General features: G+C 44.4%; 1 protein-coding gene across 1 annotated transcript in view; it reads left to right on the top strand.

The window, feature by feature from the left end:
- Positions 1-19,925, top strand: part of rxfp1 (relaxin family peptide receptor 1) — a 107,189-nt gene that overhangs the window by 63,393 nt on the left and 23,871 nt on the right. Inside the window, exons 4-7 of the mRNA XM_052154490.1 lie at positions 640-745; positions 10,634-10,705; positions 12,943-13,014; positions 18,459-18,530. Of these exons, the coding sequence (XP_052010450.1) occupies positions 640-745; positions 10,634-10,705; positions 12,943-13,014; positions 18,459-18,530 (322 nt within the window). The remainder of the gene's footprint in view (positions 1-639; positions 746-10,633; positions 10,706-12,942; positions 13,015-18,458; positions 18,531-19,925) is intronic.

Here is a 19,925-nt window from a genome sequence, read left to right as displayed (position 1 = left end):
TTCTTAAAGCCTGCATCTTCAGTTCTGTTTGTGTACATTCACTTCAGCAATGTTCGGCACAGATAAGACTATTTTAGAACAAAGTGTTGAGCCACAGATGGTCTGTCAGAGGCATTTACGTGCCCTGGATTTGAGGCTGTTTGCTCTGCTTAACTGCAATAAAGACTGTGTGCCATCTTGTGTGGCTAAATTCAGTCTGGCAGGCTGTATTGAATTACTCAACTGTTGACACCATCAAATTACACTGATTTGATTTCATTGTAAGGATGTGTTCACTTAAATTAACTTTTCCGGTGTTTCATACAAAGTCCATCTGCCGTTTTTTATTCTGAATAACCTGCTTGTTTTTTTTACAACAATCAGTTATGATACAAAACATATAAGTGAAGTGTTTCTTTTTCTGTGCCACTTTTTGGGTGAACTATGCCTTAAGGATTAGATTCCATTGAGAGGTCCAATAATTGTCATTGGAGCATACCCTTGAGGACTTTCAAACAGTTTGCAGTAACACAGTAATTTAGTTTTTATTAGTTCAGCATGGCTGTGCTGTATCTAAAGTGTTGTCTGATATATTTTCTGTCTCTCTCTCTCTCTCTCTCTCTCTCTCTCAACCTGTCTCTGTCAATCTCTTTCACCCAGTGCTTGGGACCATCCCAGCTGAGTGCCAGTGCAGGGACCTGGAGCTTGACTGTGATGGTGCACACTTTAAAGACGTCCCCACAGTTTCCATTAATGTCACCATGATGTGAGTTTTGTGCCCTGTGTAGGTGGAGTGTGGCCACAGTGTTTTGGGTCTCCTTGGATAGCTAAATTAAGGTTTATTAGTGCATGAGAGACCAAAGCCCTACTTCTGAAAAAAACTTGAGAAAATATGAAGGGAACTGAATCAGTCACAGTGTGCACAGTGTGATTGTGTAATAAAAGTTACATAAAGATGGGGGGATAATAGCATCCTTTTTTAAGTAGTTCCCTGTCTGTCACTCACATCGAAGTTGTGTCGAATGAAGCGATACTAGGGGACTTCTTTGAAGCCCTCGGTTCAGATTCAATACTTTATTGCCATACAACTCAGAACAAGTTGTTAGGGATTTGCTTCAGCGTGCTCATAACAACAAAATGCAACCAAAGACATAGAACAATTATATACACAACGATATCCCCTACGGGATGACACTTAACACAGACAGATAAAAGTAGAAGGAACACACCGCTCACCACGTACTTGGATGACAGTCCAGGATACTATAGTGGCTGATGTCAGATAGGAATGACAATTACATATGAATACAGAGCGCAAATCCACAACTCTACAATAGATAGATAGAATCGATAAAAACACTGATGGTTGTCATAAAATATATAAAAAGTATAATAAAACACTATAAAAAAATGAGTGCCAATAATGCAAAAATATGCAAATACTGCAGACTCGTTAAGAGAGCCTTTTTTCCATAAGTGACTGGTTCATGGGTTGAGGGCTGTTAAGAGATTTTATAGCTCTGCAATATGTACTATTGAGGAAGCGGGAGGTTTTTGTCTTAATAGCTCTTAACCTTCTTCCTGATGGAAGTATGGAGAAAAGGGAGTTGGCAGGGTGAGTGTCATCTTGTAGGATTCTAAGGCCTTTGCGACGAATACGGGCCTCGTAGATCTCACAGATTGGGGAGAGTTTGCAGCCAATGATTTTTGAGGCTGTATTCACTATCCTGTCTAGCTGAGACCTCTGCTGGACAGTAGAGTTGCCATACCAGACAGTAATAGAAAAAGTAAGGACACTCTCGATGGCAGCCTGGTAGAACTGCAAGGTACCCTTGCAAGCAACTCCAAATTTCCTCAGCTGTCGAAGGAAAAAAAGCCTCTGATGGGCTTTTTTAGTAATGGTAGTTATGTTATCATCCCATTTTAAAGATGATGATATCGTAGTACCTAAAAACCTAAAACTGTCCACCCGCTCCACCACCTCTCCATTAATGTACAGGGGCTGGGACAACTTCCCCCTTCTACGGAAGTTACCTCTGAACTTGAGAAAAGGCCAATGAGAAATTGGCAGACATAATTTGTATGTCCCTCCCCCGGACATACGGGTATAAAAGGAGGGAATCATGCGTCTGTCCATTCAGATTTCTTCGTCAGAGCCGAGCGGTTATGCGATCAGCGAGCTGAGAACACTTACTGTTCCACTCACCTCTGCAGAGCTTAAGCTGTTGGATCCTATGGCGCATATCAGCGGCTTTCTCCTTCTCTGCACAAAAGAGCAAATACACGACTGGAATTGAACGTCCTTTTCAGGACGCGTCTTTAAAAAGATGCCCTTCCGCCCCTGTGAAGTTCCTGGATGTGGTCGATTTCTCTCCGCTCCTGACGGTCACAGGTGCTGTCTCGTGTGTCTGGGCAGCAATCACACTAAGGCGCCGTTTGTGGATGGTTCATATTCTCACTGCGAGAACCTTACCATGGCAACGTTGCGGTCGCGGCTTTCCTTCTTAAAGAGGCAGCCACTCCAGCTGCCCCCCGCGTTGCTCCTTCTTCCCATGGGATTGATGATGACCCAGCTGGCGATGGAGGTGATTTGGGGATGGCAGCGGGCTCTGTTTCGCCGGGTAGATCCCCACGAAGCACCCGCCCCCAGCACACACGTTGACTTCCATCCAATCTGGAGGTGAGAGCAGCTCGCCTCATGGCCAGTCTGTTTAATCCCTCAAGCCCCTGAGCTGGATGATGAGTTCACCGCTGCATCGGAGAGCGTTCCAGCATCTGATGCGGAAGACTCTACTGGACTGCAGCCTTCGGTTCGGCACGCCCAGTCAGACTGATGGCCAGATAGCCGACATGCGGGGGGCTGGACTGGAACATTCTGTTCTGCCCAGGTCTGGGAGTAGCTCACATCCACCACCATGGTGGTGCATGATGAGCTGACGAGGTCATGGAGGGCACCTTTCACTGCCCGCAACCGACCTCCTCACTCATCTACTCTCACTACCATCGACGGCGGGTCGGCCCACAGGTACTTGGAGGTCCCCCAGGTGGACAATAGTCCAAGAGCAATTTCCTCTTTTCCTGGGTCACCTGGCCCGCAAATGCCATTCTTACGGTAACCCGGTGCCACACTCCAGCACCCCGGACGCGGACCTCTCGCCTCCGGACCCACAACTGCTGCCCTCCATCCGGCCGGTTCTGACGAGTCCAGAGGACATCTACACGGGCCTCCTCCTCAGTCACTAACCCGCCCCCTGCCGGGTGTGCGGAGCCAGGTAGGTGCTTTGCATCTTCTCTTAGCACCAAAGCCTCGGGACGTGCTTTTGCCACCCGACGCCACACTACCTGCTCCGCACAGCTGCGAAGCCTCACCAGGTACGTCAAAAACGATCGTCCCCTTAGTGCCCCTCGCACAGAAATTGGACGTGTGGCTCTCACTTCCCAACCCATCGTGCTGTTTGGCCAGGACCATCCGACTCGTCAACGCGATTCAGTTCGCCAGGCCCCCGCCCCCTTTCGTCAGTGTCTTCTTTACCTCGGTGCATGGCAAAGACACCAACACCCTGCATGCGGAGATCGCAACCCGTTTAACTCAAAGGCGCGATATAGAGCCTGTCTCTCCAGCCGAGATGAAGAAGGGTTTCTACGAACTCCCGTTCAAAATGCTCACGCAAAGACACATTCTAACTTGCGTCCAGTATCAAGATTGGTTCGCAGCGGTAGACCTGAAGGACGCGTACTTCCACATCTCTATCTTGCCTCGACACCAACCCTTCCTACGGTTCGCGTTCAACGGCCAGGCGTATCAGTACAAAGTCCTACCCTTCGGTATGTCCCTGTCCCCTCACATCTTCATGAAGTTTGTAGAGGCAGCCCTTGCCCCGCTAAGTGAAGTGGGCATTCGCATACTCAATTACCTTGACGACTGGCTCCTCCTAGCCCACTCTCGAGAGTCACTATGCACCCACAAGGACCAGGTGTTCAGGCACCTCAGCCGTCTAGGGCTTCAGGTCAACTGGGAAAAGAGCAAGCTCACCCAGGTTCAGAGCATCTCTTTTCTCGGCATGGAGTTAGACTCAGTCTCAATGACAGCGCGCTTCACCAACGAGCGTGCTCAGTCGGTGCTGAAATTCCTCACCTTATTCAAGCCAGGCACAGCAATCCCTCTAAAACAATTCCAGAGGCTCCTGGGGCATATGGCATCCTACGCGGCAGTCGCGCCACTGAAGTTGATGCATATGTGACCACTTCAGCACTGGCTTCAGACTCGAGTCCCGAGATGGGCATGGTGCTGCGGGACATACCGTGTGTTTATCACCCCCGCCTGCCACCAGACTTTCAACCCCTGGACAGACCTCTGTTTTCTGCAGACAGGAGTCCCCATACAGCAGGTGTCCCGACGTGTTCTGGTCACCACAGTTGCCTCCAAACAGGGCTGGGTTGGCACATCAACTGCCTAGAGTTGCTGACTGTAATCCTTGCCCTGCGGAGGTTTCTCCCGCTAATACGGGGCAAGCACGTCTTGATCCGAACAGACAGCACCGCTACAATAGCATACATAAATCACCAAGACGTCATGTGCTCTCGTTATATGTCACAACTCACCCGCCATCTCCTCCTTTGGAGCAAGCAGCAACTCAGGTTGTTGCACGCCACTCACATCCCGGACAACCTCAACACTGCAGCAGATGTGCTGTTGGGACAAGGTACGCTCAGCAGAGAGTAGAGTCTCCACCCCCAGGCGGTCCATCTGATTTGGGAGCAGTTCGGCAAAGCACAGATAGACCTCTTCGCTTCCCAAGAGACCTCCCATTGCTCACTATGACGGCACACTCGATGAGAAGTGTGGCATCCTTGTGGGCACTGGCCAGCAGCACCTCCTTAGCAGACATATGCAGAGCAGCGGGCTGGGCAACGCCCAATACCTTTATGATATTTTACAATCTCAGGGTTGAGTCTCAGGTGTTCTCTCTGGTCCGAGCAAGTAGAACTCAGGAATGCGGAACGTCTGACCAGGTGTTCCGCTTGCGCATAGCACCTTTCACCTCCACTGAGGTGATCACGTGCACTCTTTTTCCCCAGGAGAGGCCACTAGATTTGTGCTCCCTGGATGTTCTTCCTCCCTAGCCCTCTGGTCCGCAAATTCAGCGGAGGAATTCCCCGACCAGACCCACTAAGTGTACTAAAATTACTCTGTACTGGAATAGGTGCTCCACAGGATAGGCCCTTGTGGATTAATCCTCCTGTGTGTATTTTCCACAGTACGATCCCCCTATGGACGGACCCCCTTGGGCAGTACCCGCTGCCCCACGGTCGCTGTGATTGTAGCAACTCCTCGCTCGCAGGTGGTAGGATCTACCACCACGCTATTCCCACATGTGGCCTGAAAACCCATGTTACTTATTTCACCACTCTTTACCTCCTCCCAGTCTGGGCAGGTGGTGGTCTCCGTGGGGTCTTTTCCCCCTGAAAGAATAGGAGTTGGAAAATAACACGTTCCCCGATGCATGTGATAGCGTTAAGATGGCCCCAGTCGCTTTAACTCTATGTGAGAAACATAGAGAGAGAAAAGGCATGGCTGGCGCGGCCTGCTCCGATGCTTGGCACGTCGCTTTGTTCCCCCCTTCGGGGTGCCGGGAACCTAAAAAGATTATGATGTTTTTATGGGGCATTGGGAAAGTGTACGTCCAGTCTGATGCAGCCTGTCACTTTGGACGCAACTGCCTGCCTGCACCTGCATCAGCAGTGCATGTATACGGGTCTGCCTGCACCTGCATCGGTGGTGCACGTACACAGTTCAGAGCATGGCATGACTGAATAGGGATCCCTAGTGTCGCTTCACTCAACACAACATCGAAGTGTGTGACAGACGGGGAACATCTAGGTTACTGTTGTAACCTCCGTTCCCTGATGGAGGGAACAGGACATTGTGTCCCCCTGGCCACGATGCTGAACCGAGCTACTGCTATGGCCGAACCTTATTCTCGGCTCCTCAGTGCAAAACCTGAATGGACAGATGCATGATTCCCTCCTTTTATACACATATGTCTGGGGAGGGACATGCAAATTCTGTCTGCTAATTTTTCATTGGCCTTTTCTCAAGTTCAGATGTAACCGAGGCCTTCAAAGAAGTCCCCTAGTGTCGCTTCACTCGACAGAACATCTCGTTCCCTCCATCAGGGAACGGAGGTTACAACAGTAACCTAGACGATCTCAACTTTATCTCCTATTATTTGCTAAATTCATACAAAATTCAGAGTAATAGAGTATTATTCTTTTAAAAGTGCTATGAGCGATTTCTGCCATTTTGGTTATTTCAGTCACACACCCTTCCAAAACCCCACCCTCCCTATACCTGTTAGCATGACTGACAGACATAGTGTTTCAAAAAATGTTGGCTAGTTTTTTGAGTGGCTCTTCTTTACTATTACACATGATTGGTGTGATACCTCAGCACAGCTACTAAGTGATGTCTGTTTAATACCAGAGGTGTTTCCAGCATTGAAGGACATCTGGGGCTTAGCCCAGACAATTTTATTTTCACACTAGCAACCACTTCTCTGTAGTCCAAAGCTGGTGAGAGGGTATTCTTTGAGTTTTGCGCTGGCTGGGCCTGTTTCTACAGTTCCTAAATCTTCCACTCTAGTACTATCCTCGACTAACTCATTATCTCTCCTCTCCGAATCATCTGTGGTGCAAAAGAACAGATACAGCACATAACTTATTGCAAATCAGCTTCAAACAACTAATTCATCAAATGCTACATATTTCAAATTGTAGACCAATACCATGAAGAAAATGTATTGGGAAGAGCAGATCAGTGGGATTGCCCTAAGATCTATCATGATTCTTGAATTTTCATGTACGTTACAATCAAGTCATCACAAAAGAGTTATATTATAGTGAGTAAAGTGAGCTAAAAAAAATATTGAATATAAATAATTTATATTTTTTGACATAAATAGTCAAAATGATGTATAAGATCCTAAGTTAAAGGAATACAGGAATTACTTTAGTCTAAGTTCATTGACACACCATGGCATCAAACTGTATATAATTCTCCATGTTCATCTGTCAAAATCCTTTCATTAGGATCATTAGGAGCATTGGGATAAACAATGTTTCACTTTTAACTTTCTCTAATGTAAAGTGACTGATTAATTGTTACCAGTTTCCATGCCTGATTCTGGCACAGCTGCTGCTGCTGCTCCTCAGTCTGTAGCTCATCTTTGCTACTCTCTACAAAACCATTTACATCAAAGTGTATATTTACTACAAACTAATATCACAAAACAAGTCACGCATACATTTTATGCTAATGCTTATTGGTTATCCTTAGCGAAAACAACACCTGATAAACAAGAAAAGTACTCTCCGAACGGGACTCGAACCGACGTCTTCGGCGTGAGAGGCGGATCCGCTAACAATGAGGCTAGAGGCTACAACATGTAATAACAGTCGGTAGTGGACCTCTTGAGGTTTAGCCTACTGTGGGTGAAAGCCAGCCAGATGATGATCTTCAGACTTTAAGGACAAAAACAAATGTGAATTCTTACCCACTGACTTCTTTCGGAAAAATCCCCAAAGCCTCATTTACTTCATTTTTGCTGTTTTTCCTGCTAACTGCTGTTAACTCGCCACTAAGTAACATTAGTTGATGTCAACGACTATGCAAGCTCTTCCTCTACCTTCTGCATATTTAACAGAGAGGAAGAAACGGAGTAGCCCATAGGCTACCGACAGCAAAGGAACTTATTCTATAGGCTAGATTATGCCTATGACTATTTTTACAGGCTGTATGCAGTATGTGCAAAGCCAAAGCACAAAGAAATAAGGCAACTTATGATTTCGGGGGTTTACATAGGCTATTGTCCGGTTTCATATTTGTCAGTCAATTTTTCAAAATACATTCGGGGCTACACTCAAAACATTCGGGGCTGAAGCCCCGGCAAAATCGGCTGCCGCCGCCTCTGTTTAATACCAGATATATAGTGGAATATACAGTATGTGTGGTATTCAAAAACATTCACTTTTAGCACCTTTAATTAACTGCTTTAATTAACTTCAATTAAGTTCCCTTCTATTTTTGCTGGTCTTTAGATGATTTTGAAGCAGTGAAAACTGTAATAATAGCAATAAAGATATTAATGCCTACATTTTTCTCCACATAACGTGACTGAGAAGCCTTGTTCTAATTTTTGCTCTGGTCCTCATATAAATCTGTATTGTTTACCTATTAACTGTGACTGATATGAACCTTTCTAGCAGATCAGGAGTTTAATTTTTTGGGGGGAAATTCATATTCATGTACCGTATCAGCAAAGGCTGCTTCCTAATTAGGCCCAATTTCCTGTATTGCAAAGTTGTATTTTCTGCTGTTCATTAGTATGCCACAAACAAACAGTAAATTCACATCTACCATACAGTTATTCAGGGAACTCTGCAAGGTGTATTAAATGCAGTGTCACTCTCTGATTTCAAGGATGAACACTGCCTTCTCTCTAATGCATTTACAGAGATTATTGCTTTTAAACGCCTTATCTCAAACATTCACTTTCAACCCCTGATTCTCCTCCTGAATATAAAATATCTCAATAATTAAACAGACTTGAGCCTAAATAACCTGACTAAACACCACTTCTCATTCTTTGACTCTGAATGTATCTATGTTTATATTAGTAGTAGTGCTTTTGTAAATATCTCTGAAGCTTATTTGTTCCGATAGATGGTCGAAACAATCCAAAAGTAATCGGATCTAAATAATATTAATGTTTCAATTCCATGTGAATTCTACCTCACTCAACTGAAATGGTCTCTGGAAATACAGACATATTCATTATAATTATAGCAGTGCTTTGACGTCATATGTTGACTTTGATGATCAATGCCCTACTCAAATAACAGTGAATGCAATTCACTTCAGAATTGTTTTCTGTTACATAACAAAGGAAGAGATGTCAGTACTCACACTGCCATTGGCTTTTCAATGGATGTTCTCATCTATAGAGCCCACCAGTAGGGTTCCGGAAATAAAAATCTCATTAATTTTCTCCATTGAAAAATGTATTTTTAGCAATAATATGTAAACCTTTCAAGACAGACCTACCATAAGCTCTGTTAGAAGAGGCTGCTAGATAATACAGTAGTATATGCTTCTTTAGGGGATATTCACACAGGACTCGTTTTTCTCTATGTCTGTGCTGTTGTGAAATTGTTTTCTATGTAAATCTTTTTCAGTGTCTAGCACAAGAGTGCAGTGTTTGGAAGACACTTTGTCAAGTTAAAACAACTTTGTTTTAAACCTTCTGTTTTGGACTTGTTTTGTTCGGGTGAAAAAAATAAGACCCGGTAGAGTACAGTAGATATATAGCACCTTTTTTATTATAAACATGAACACTGCCATGTTGTTTTTCATTCATTTAATCTGGAAAGAATGCCCCCTATATATCAGTGGTGGTAATTAGAATACTTCCCAATTTTATTTGTTTGAAACAAACACAAAATCTAGGTTTTTATAAAAAAAAATTATAAAACATTTCATTTCAGACTATAAATATTCTGGTGGACAAAAATTAGAGAAAAATCCCATAGACTTCCATTGAAATGTCCCCACACATGTCTAGTGATCAGGATTTTATAGAGACTGTATGGGCTAAGACTTGAACCAGTAAGCAACAATCTTGCTGCCATTTAGTAATTCCCTAGCAACCACATAGCAACACCCTAGTAATCACCCCAAACACTCTGACCGTGTATAAATAAACAATTATCCAAAAAAAAATAATTATTCATTGTTATTTCATTTGGCAAAGAGAATCCAAAGGCATTTTAATCAAAAACAAGATTAAGATCCAGATTCATTTTTTCACTGTGTTTACTTCTTAAATGTATCACAAATGAAAACGTGTCTCGAGACTTGTATTCTGTTCCCTTCTTTGCACTGCATCTAGCCTTTTTTTAGGCAAAAATGCATTCTATCTGAACAGCCCCTTGACGAATTCCTGGTCAAGAACTACACTACCCATAAACTTAAAGAAGCATGCACCAATCAGAGAAGACACTGTTACCATGGAAACATAAACCATGCTGACAAATCTCTGTTAATCAATCAACTTGCGTACTCTTTTTGTTTAATACTTACATTTTCTCAGTTGCTGGTAAGTCTGTTTCACTGCCTCATGCTACGTTTTCTTTCTGAAACCCTCCTTCTCCCCAGCACCACCTGTCTAGAACTGATTCAAGTGGATTGTGTGTATGTCTGATGGTGCAGCCGCAGAAGCAGCATGTCTGTTTATGTTCTAGTAGTAGATATTATTCATAATATGCAGCAGCAGTGGAAGCAGATCTAGTCCACTAAATTCAAACCTACCAAATTGTCATATCCATTATAACACCTTAATCTTTTTCCGAACTCATCATGACTGAACTTATAAAAGTCTATAGGGTAAACAAAGGTAAAGTGGGTCACTTTCTGATAATTTGTCATTGGCATAGTTTTTAATATATAATCCAAAGTGATGTCATCTCATATGTCTTTGTTGAGCTGGAAAAAAAAGGGTGGTTATTGTTGTGCATTATTAAGAAAATACAATAATTTTAGTTTTACTTTCATAGATTCGCTTCCTTTCATATAATCTCTTGTTCTTTCATATCACAGGTCCTTGCAGAGGAACCGGCTGAGGAAGCTGAATGCTGACATGTTCTTCAAGTACCAGAGCCTTCAAAAGCTGTAAGACCCTCTCAGCTTAATCCAGTAACATTTTACCGTGTCAAGTGTATAATGCTATGATTGCTCTGGAAAAAGTCATTCTTGGCATTATCTCAAATGTTTATAAAAATGTTGCTTACTCGTTTTCACTGTGCTATCCTAGTGAGAAGTCTGAGGAGAGTAAGAATAAACGTTTCTCATGGAATAAGATGTTCTGTGCGCTCAGCAGGAGTTTGATCAAAAATGTCAAAAATGGCTCAATGTTTTGTTTTTCTTTTCTTTTCTTTTCTTTTCTTTTCTTTTCTTTTCTTTCTGCAGCTGGTGAATCTTTGTACGTGTTTGCATGTCTCAGTCAGATCAGCTTCTTTGTTGTGTGTATCGTCTGGTTCTGTTGCGTTCAGGATTGTCAGCTGACTCAAACAAAATCAGCCCATGTTTTTGTCCAAACAACATACTTGATCTAGTGGCAGATGGAGACTTTGGTGTATGATTAAATTTAATCTCTCAGCAGTGGCAAAAATAATATGGGAATACGAACCATAATGCCTCTATTTTAGAGCTCAGAGTCAAGTAATGCCTCCTACACACTATACAACTTTCAAAGACGTCGGATTGTGGTACCGTTCATATTACACCATTGTCTGTCTTGTGATGGAAGTTGCAGCATTTTGAAATTACACGACGAACCGGCGACAGGGGTGAACACATTACAAAACATTTAACTATTGGCGAATCCCCGACGACTCTGCCTGGACTTCAAATTACGTTTCACAACAGAGTACATGCAAGAAGTGATACGAGATATGAAAACAAATGCATGATCATATGTTATGCATTTCAGAATATGATGTGTATGTTTTTAATCATATATTTTATTGGTTACAATATGAAAAAGTACCTCCTACTGAAAAATCTACGTATTTGCTTACCTGACTGTCCAAGAGATTTGTCAGTTACTCTCCAAATCTTCTCTTTCTCCACCTGGTTGTGGTACAGTTCAGAGGAAACAGCAAATAGGCACTGGTGCTCCTGCCAATGTTCCACAAATTTTTCCTCCATTTCTTCGGTCCAATGAGACTTTCTTGATATCGCAGCCATGCTAGTTGATGTTCTGTTGCGTGTACATCAGGACTCCTCCCACTGAACATCCCGTGCCCGTTTCTTGCTCTCTCATTGGCTGTAGGTCAACGCTGCAGTTGTATTCACATTGCACGATTAAGAATCGCAGACAGGTCCAGGTATTTAACTTTCTAGATATCTTGCTCATCAGCGCATCTCTCAAATCGCGTCTTTGATAGTTCATACATTGCGATCGTCACTCATGGGAGTGAGCTCTAATTTGCCTATGATTTCAGGCTTTTGTTGCCGATCTCCACAAAACTGCCGGCGAGCGAATATCAGGCTTAAAATCATGTTGTGTAAACTCTGCATAAGTGAATATTTTAGATATCAGGATGCAGAACCTTTGGATATGAATACACTGTAATTTAATATTAGACATGTCTAATGTCTAATATTACCAAATAGCAAGTACATACTGTATATGAGACTTTAACTAGACTTTAGCATTTTGAGTGGTGCCTGCCTGTACAAATTGGGCGACCACAATGCTACGGTGTTGAGATGGTTTTAGCACATTGCTATGTGTTTGCTAAGGTGTTGAGGGTGGTTGCTTATTGGACCAAGTCAAAAGAGCTACAAACCCAAGTCTGTATAATATTGTGGTCACTAGATATGGCTCAGGTCCTTCTTTCGAAGTCAATGGGATTTATTTATTTTTCACATTCAATGTCGAAAGAAATCTTATATTCTAAGAAACCAAAATAAACTCTTTGGAAAAAGTCATCATAATTATTACAAAGTGCTTTAGACCAGATCAGAAGTACATGTACTTTCAAATATGAGTTTATTTGGCATTTCTAACAACTGAAATATGCATTAATAAATGATCTGTTAAGCATTATATAATGTAGTTCATTTATTAATTGAAGTCATTTCAAAGTGTTAAACATTTTAATTCTCAAATATCAGCTTGTATAGAAAGCAAAAACAACACTGTGTTCTCAACAGTACTGGTAAGGATGTGACTGTTCATGTTTTTGTTTTTTTTAAAGAACTCAGACAGGTTGAGACCATTATGACATCTGAGGTTTTCTTACAGCTGCAATGCATACATTAAACAACAACATCTTGAAGAGAGAGGAATCCTCAGTCAAATACACGTTTTTAATACTGTGACTCCTTGTGAACTGTTTCAGGTATCTCCAGCACAACAGAATTAAAGTGGTGCATCCACACACTTTCAGAGGCCTTTACAATCTTACAAGACTGTGAGTATTTAAAGTCAGCAGACTGACTTTTTTTCTCATCCTTTCATTAAATACTTTAAAACTTTCCATTTCAAAGAGTCTAATTTTTTGCCTTGAGCGATGTTTTCTTTCCTCTATATGTATTTCCTATTAAATCAGGAAGCTGGCACAGGACATATTGAAGGTCTCGCTCTTTTATTTGTATTTATTTAAATAGCCAGTAGTCTTTAGTTTTTTTTTTTTAGCTAACATGATTTGCTACACACACACACATGCACACACAAACACAAATGTTAACTTACATTTAAAATACATTAGATTATGCATAAAAAAAAAAATGAAATAAAACATTTAGATCAGGTAGAAATAGTTCCTTATAGTAACAATTGTAGGTTGACACTTTTTTATAGTGCAGGTGGTATTAGAGGTAGGTAAATTCTCATTCTTGAGAGCATAACATTGGATAAAGAGAGAGCGCGTGAGTCATCAATAGACTTTCTTCAGATGACGCGTTTGTGCCTTATTTTGCGGCCTAAATCTAGCAAATATATGCAGTTTGTTTATTATTTAGTGCAAATTTATAACATTTTGCTTAGTTTATATTACCCAATTCATTTTTAAAACCAAGTTACCACAGATGCGATGAGGCTTCTGATACAGCTGCTGAGTGTTAGGGTTACCTCGTCTTGTTCTCACTGTTACCCTTTGTTTATCATTTTTGTCACTTTTGTAACTCCTTAGATTTCACTTTTGTCCTTTGTTTAACTCCATAGTCTCCTTGTCAGCTTTCGTGTTCACCGTTCATTGTTTGCACCTGCCCTCGTTAATTTGCCATCTGCTTCTGTTTATTATCTTGTTATCTTGTTTGAGTTCTGTTTGTTCATTGGTTCCTGTCTTCCCATGTCCGTGTATTTAAACCCTGTCTGTTTGTTCAGTCAGTGTCTATCGTTGAATGTTGTTAGCCTGGTATGTGTTCCCTGCCTGTTTTCTCAGTCTTGTGTTTATTTCCCCATTGAGGGTTTTTCCTTTGTTCCCGTGTTTTCCGTGTTCCTGCCTTGTTTGTTCCCTTAATAAAGTTGAACTGCACTTGGATCCGCATCTCCTCGTCTGCCTTCGCTGCCCATTCGCAACAGAACGATCGACCAAAACAATGGATCCAGCGGTTCTGCGAGCAAGCTGCCATCTGCTCAGCCTTAGGCAGGGAAACCGTCCAGTGGAGGACCACATCCGCGATTTCCTCGCGATTGCGAGTGCCACCGAATTCCCTGACTCCGACCTGGTGGTGTTTTTTCAGGCCAACCTGAATTGTACGCTCTAGGAGCGGTTACCACCATCGACGCGCGGCTGGACGATCCGCGAGTTTATTGAAGAGACTCTGCTGGTCTGCGCTTCACCGTTCACTGTGGGCGTCATCGAGGAGAACCCGTGGTTCGTCCCTTCACGCCTGCCTTGGTCAGCAAGCCAGCGCGGCCCTCTTCATCTGCCCGGAGGAGGGAGAGAAGACGGGCTTCCGCCTTCCACGGTCAGCGAGCCTGTGCCCACGCCTTCCACGGTCAGCGAGCCAGCGCCCACGCATTCCACGGTGAGCGAGCCAGCGCCCACGCCTGTCATGGTGAGCGAGCCTACGCCTACGCATGTCACTGTGAGCGAGCCTGAGTCCTCGTCAGCCACGGTGAGCGAGCCTGAGCCCTCGACCGTCCCCGAGCCAGCGCCTGTAGCCTCAAACATCAATGAGCCAGTGCCGATAGCCTCAAACGTCAATGAGCCAGTGCCTGTAGCCTCAGATATCCGTGTGCCAGTGCCTGTAGCCTCGACCGTCCCTGAGCCAGCGCCTGTAGCCTCGACCGTCCCTGAGCCAGCGCCTGTAGCCTCGACCGTCCCTGAGCCAGCGCCTGTAGCCTCGACCGTCCCTGAGCCAGCGCCTGTAGCCTCGACCGTCCCTGAGCCAGCGCCTGTAGCCTCGACCGTCCCTGAGCCAGCGCCTGTAGCCTCGACCGTTCCTGAGCCAGCGTCTGTAGCCATGACCGTCCAAGCGCCAACGCCTTCCGAGCTTTCCAGAGCTCTGCCTTCTGAGCTTTCCAGAGCTCCGCCTTCCGAGCTTCCCAGAGCTCCGCCTTCCGAGCCACCCGAGCTTTCCAGAGCTCCGCCTTCCGAGCTTTCCAGAGCTCCGCCTTCCGAGCTTTCCAGAGCTCCGCCTTCCGAGCCTTCCGAGCTTTCCAGAGCTTCGCCTACCGAGTCTTCCAGTGCTCCTCTCGAGCTTCCCAGAGCTCTGCCTCCTGAGTCTCCCAGGGCTCCGCCTCTCGAGCTTCCCAGAGCTCCGCCTCTCGAGCTTCCCAGAGCTCTGCCTCTCGAACCTCCCAGGGCTCCGCCCCTCAAGCCTCTTGAGCCTCCCAGGGCTCCGCCCCTCAAGCCTCTTGAGCCTCCCAGGGCTCCGCCCCTCAAGCCTCTTGAGCCTCCCAGGGCTCCGCCCCTCAAGCCTCTTGAGCCTTCTAGGGCTCCGCCTCTCAAGTCTCTCGAGCCTCCCAGGGCGCCACCCCTCAAGTCTCTCCGCCTCCAGAGTCTCTCGAGCCTCCTACGGCTCTGCCTGCTCGAGCCTCCTACGGCTCCGCCTCCCGAGCCTCCTACGGCTCTGCTCCCAGAGACTCCAGAGCCTTCTAGGGCTCCGCCTCTAGAGCATCCAATGGCTCCGCTTCCAACGCCTCCTGGGCCTCCCTCGGCCCTGCCTCCTGGGCCTCCCAAGTCTTCTACGGCTCCGCCTCCGAAGTCCTCCTTGGCTCCGCCCCACGCGGCTCCGCCGGCCCCTATCCTGTGGCCACCACCCAGGTCCTCCAAGCCTACCCACATTACGTGGTCAACTCCCAGGCCTCCTGAACCTGTCCCTGCCCTGTGGCCAGCTCCCAGGCCTCCTGAACCTATTCTTGCCCTATGGCCAGCTCCCAGGCCACCTGAGCCTGTGCTTGCCCTGAGGTCAGCTCCCAGACCTCCTGCACCTGTCCTTGCTCCTACGGCCAGGTCCCAAGCCTCCTGAACCTATCCTTGCCCTGTGGCCAGCTCCCAGACCTCCTGAACCGGTCCTTGCCCCATGGCCATCTCCTAGGCCACCAAAACCAGCCACTGTCCTGTGGCCATGTCCCAGGTCCCCTGAACCGGCCCTTGGCCCACGGCCATCTCCCAGTCCACCTAAACTGGCCTCTGTCCTGTGGCCACCTCCTAGGCCCCCTGAGCCGGCCCTTGCCTTATGGCCAGCCCCCGGGCCATCTAAACCTGTCCCTGCCCAGTCGATACCTCCCTGGCCACCCAAACCTGTCCCTTTGTGCCCCCAGGGACTGCCTGTCTGCCCCTCGTTGCCCCCTTGGACTTCCTGCCTGCCCTCTGTGCCCCCTTGGACTTCCTGCCTGCCCTTTGTGCCCCCAGTCAATGGACATTTTTTGTTTTATGTCATGTTACTGTTGATCATCTGGAATCCGATCCTTGAGGGGGGGCTCTGTTACGGTGACCTCGTTTTGTTCTCACTGTTACCCTTTGTTTATCACTTTTGTCCCTTGTTTAACTTCATAGTCTCCTTGTCAGCTTTCGTGTTCACCGTTCATTGTTTGCACCTGCCCTCGTTAATTTGCCATCTGCTTCTGTTTATTATCTTGTTTGAGTTCTGTTTGTTCATTGGTTCCTGTCTTCCCATGTCCGTGTATTTAAACCCTGTCTGTTTGTTCAGTCGGTGTCTATCGTTGAATGTTGTTAGCCTGGTATGTGTTCCCTGCCTGTTTTCTCAGTCTTGTGTTTATTTCCCCATTGAGGGTTTTTCCTTTGTTCCCGTGTTTTCCGTGTTCCTGCCTTGTTTGTTCCCTGAATAAAGTTGAACTGCACTTGGATCCGCATCTCCTCGTCTGCCTTCGCTGCCCATTCGCAACACTGAGAGAATGACATAAAATTTGCCATCTTCTCTCTTCTGACTGTCGTAATCCACCACTCTCTATTTTTTTTTCTTTATTTGAAAATGTATATATAAAATAATATAGTGCCTTTTTCTTTAATGTTTGAACAAATGGTTAAGCAGAAATTATTTTTACCGTGGTCTCACATTCACTCCCATTCACCGCTATCGAGGTTTACCCTGCAATTCTTTATTCAGTGTTCAAAAACATGGAAGTGTGAAAAGGGTCCATATATTTGGTCAGTTTTACTCTTCGGAGAAAGACTATAAATTTCAAATGTGTATATCTGGACAACCTGAATTTTGCCAATATTTTAAGTGCACACAACCATGTGGCTTTTATTTCATGTCTGTTTTCTTTAAAGCAAATAAAAGCCACACAACTTTAATTTCATTGGGCCTTTAAGAGAATGATGAATAAACTAGCATTGCTGGCAAACACTAAGGCCATTTGCTTAGGCTGGTGTCCCACTGGCCGATTTTTTTACCCAATTTCCAGCCTTAATGTTTAATTTACCTAGTCATTTGAGAATCAGAGGGAGTCAGTGCGTTTAGATGCATCCCTCAGACAACTCTATTTCCTGCTGACACAACAACCAGTTTTCTTGAAATTATTGTTGGCATCAGTGGGGTGGACTTTAATGGCCTTGATAATGACCAGTCAGCTTTTTGTCAAAGTTTAGAATTGACAAGCCAGTGTTCTGCTGATATCAGATCGAAATGCTTTCCTCAACAAACGCAAAGCCACATACAAATTTCAAACAGCGATTGTTATCCATTGGGATTGTGTAAAACAGATGTGGGGAACGTTTTTTTCTTCTAAGGGCCATTTGAGTATTTACACAATTATTTGCAGGCCAAACAACTGCTTGCAATTTCTGATTATGGGTTGAAATTAACATACCAAGAAACAAAAAGACCTTTCTATTATACAATAAGTTGCATTGTTTTTATTTAAAATGATTTGTGAACAGTATATATATATTTATTTATTTATTTATTTTTTACAGTGAAATCAATGCAATTTTTTGCTGTTCAAATAATTTCTCAATTTACCTTGCGGGCCGCGTAATATTGTCTCGCAGGCCTTTTACGGCCCATGAGGCTGGATATTTTCCCTCCTCTGGTGTAAGCAGACATTTTTGGGGGTTTCAACTACACTTACATGACTAAGGGGCCATTCACACAGGAGGTGAATTTGCATTGATCTGTGCTATTTTGGAAATGTTTTTCTAGTTAAACAAGCGCTAAATGATCTTTGATTATTACAATGTGTCTAACAAATTTTTCAGTGTCTCGGGCCATGAATGTTGTGTAAAGTTAAGTCCTGGGACACTTGCGTGAAAGCAAGAATGCTTTCTTATGACCCTGTTTACACCTGGTATTAAAGGAATGGTTTAGCCAAAAATGATCATTTATTATACATTAAATCCTTGAATGTAAAGCTATTGTTTTTATGGGTAAAGCTTTTTATTTTATTTTATAGGCTACACTGAAACAAATATAATTTTTTTTCATCTCTCTTTTTATCTAGATATCTTAGTTATAATCGAATTACCACCCTTCTTCCTGGAGTATTCCAGGACTTGCACAAACTAGAATGGCTGTAAGTGTTTCTTGTCAATCTTTCATCTGCTTTGTAAATGTCAAATTAATGAAGACTAATGAACTAATGAAGAATTGTTATTTTGTTCTTATACACCCAAGGACTATATCAACTGAAAATATTCCATACATATTTTCATGTTTGTCTGCTTTTACCCAACACCACACAATGAGACAGTTAAATAAGCAATAGTTGATGTTATATTTGCTACAGCAATCTTAACAGCTATAAACATGAATTTTGCTGCTATGCTTTCAAAGGATCCAATTTAAAATAAAGCAGCAGTACGCCTGTAGCCCCTGCAAGGCATAGGTGGCCTTCTAGAGTTCTCCTGGCATCTCAATCATGGGCTAGTCTTTTCAGCTGTCCCCAGGTGAGTGCCATTTTCTTGGTGTCCTCCTCTAGATCGTGGCACTAGGTGTTACTAGGCCGGCATTTTTTATTTTCCCCTGTGGGTTCCAGGTGAGAGCTTGCTTTGCTGTGTTGGATGCAGATCTGCGGAGGATGTGGCTAATCCATTCCCAGTGCCATTGGAGGATCTCTCATCTACAGGTTACAGTCCCATTTGCTGACACAGCTTTTGGTTACTGATGGTGTCTGGCCAGTGGATCCAAATTATATTTTTTGAGACAGATGTTGATGAATGTTGGGATTCACTTCATGGACTTTACAGTAGTTCTCCAGGTCTCAGCTCCAGAAAGTAGCGCAGGCTTCACAATGGTGTTAAAAATCCTTATCTTGATGTTGGTAGTCAACCTCAAGATAGACATTCTAAACATTCTTCAGCTCATGGAAAGCTGACCTTACTTTTTCTACCCAGACTCTTACATCAGCATCCGTCTCACCCTGCTTATCAACTATGCTGCCATGGTAGGAGAAGCTCTCCATCTCTTCTAGTGCTACACCTTTTAGCTTGATGAGTGCTGCGTCGGTTTCATTGACCTTTAGGACATTACTCTTCCTTTTTGTGGATGTTGAGGCCCATGCGTGCTGAGTTTTCCATGATGATGCAAGTCTTTTACTGTATCTGTTGCATGGTGTGGGAGAAAAGTGCCAGGTCATCTGCGAAGTCGAGGTCATCCAGCTGTGTCCAGAGAGTCCGCTGGATTTCATTGCGCTTTTGGACTGTGGACATTTTCATAATCCATTCAATGGTCAGCATGAACAGGAAAGGTGACAGCAAGCATCCTTGCCTCACTCCTGTCCTCACTTGGAAGGCATGGTGGGTTGCCGGCCATGGAACACTCTGCAGGTCCAAACCTCGTAAGTGTTACTTATGATTTTGGTAATCTTTACTGGCACCGCATAGATTCTCAGCAACTTCCAGAGAGTCTGCCTGTCCACGTAGTCTAGTCAATCAAGTCCCCTCAAAGTCAATGAAGTTAAGGTCAATGG

Source organism: Xyrauchen texanus, chromosome 23 (genome assembly GCF_025860055.1).
Source record: "Xyrauchen texanus isolate HMW12.3.18 chromosome 23, RBS_HiC_50CHRs, whole genome shotgun sequence".
NCBI lineage: Eukaryota > Metazoa > Chordata > Actinopteri > Cypriniformes > Catostomidae > Xyrauchen > Xyrauchen texanus.
This window is presented reverse-complemented; position numbering and strand designations above follow the sequence as displayed.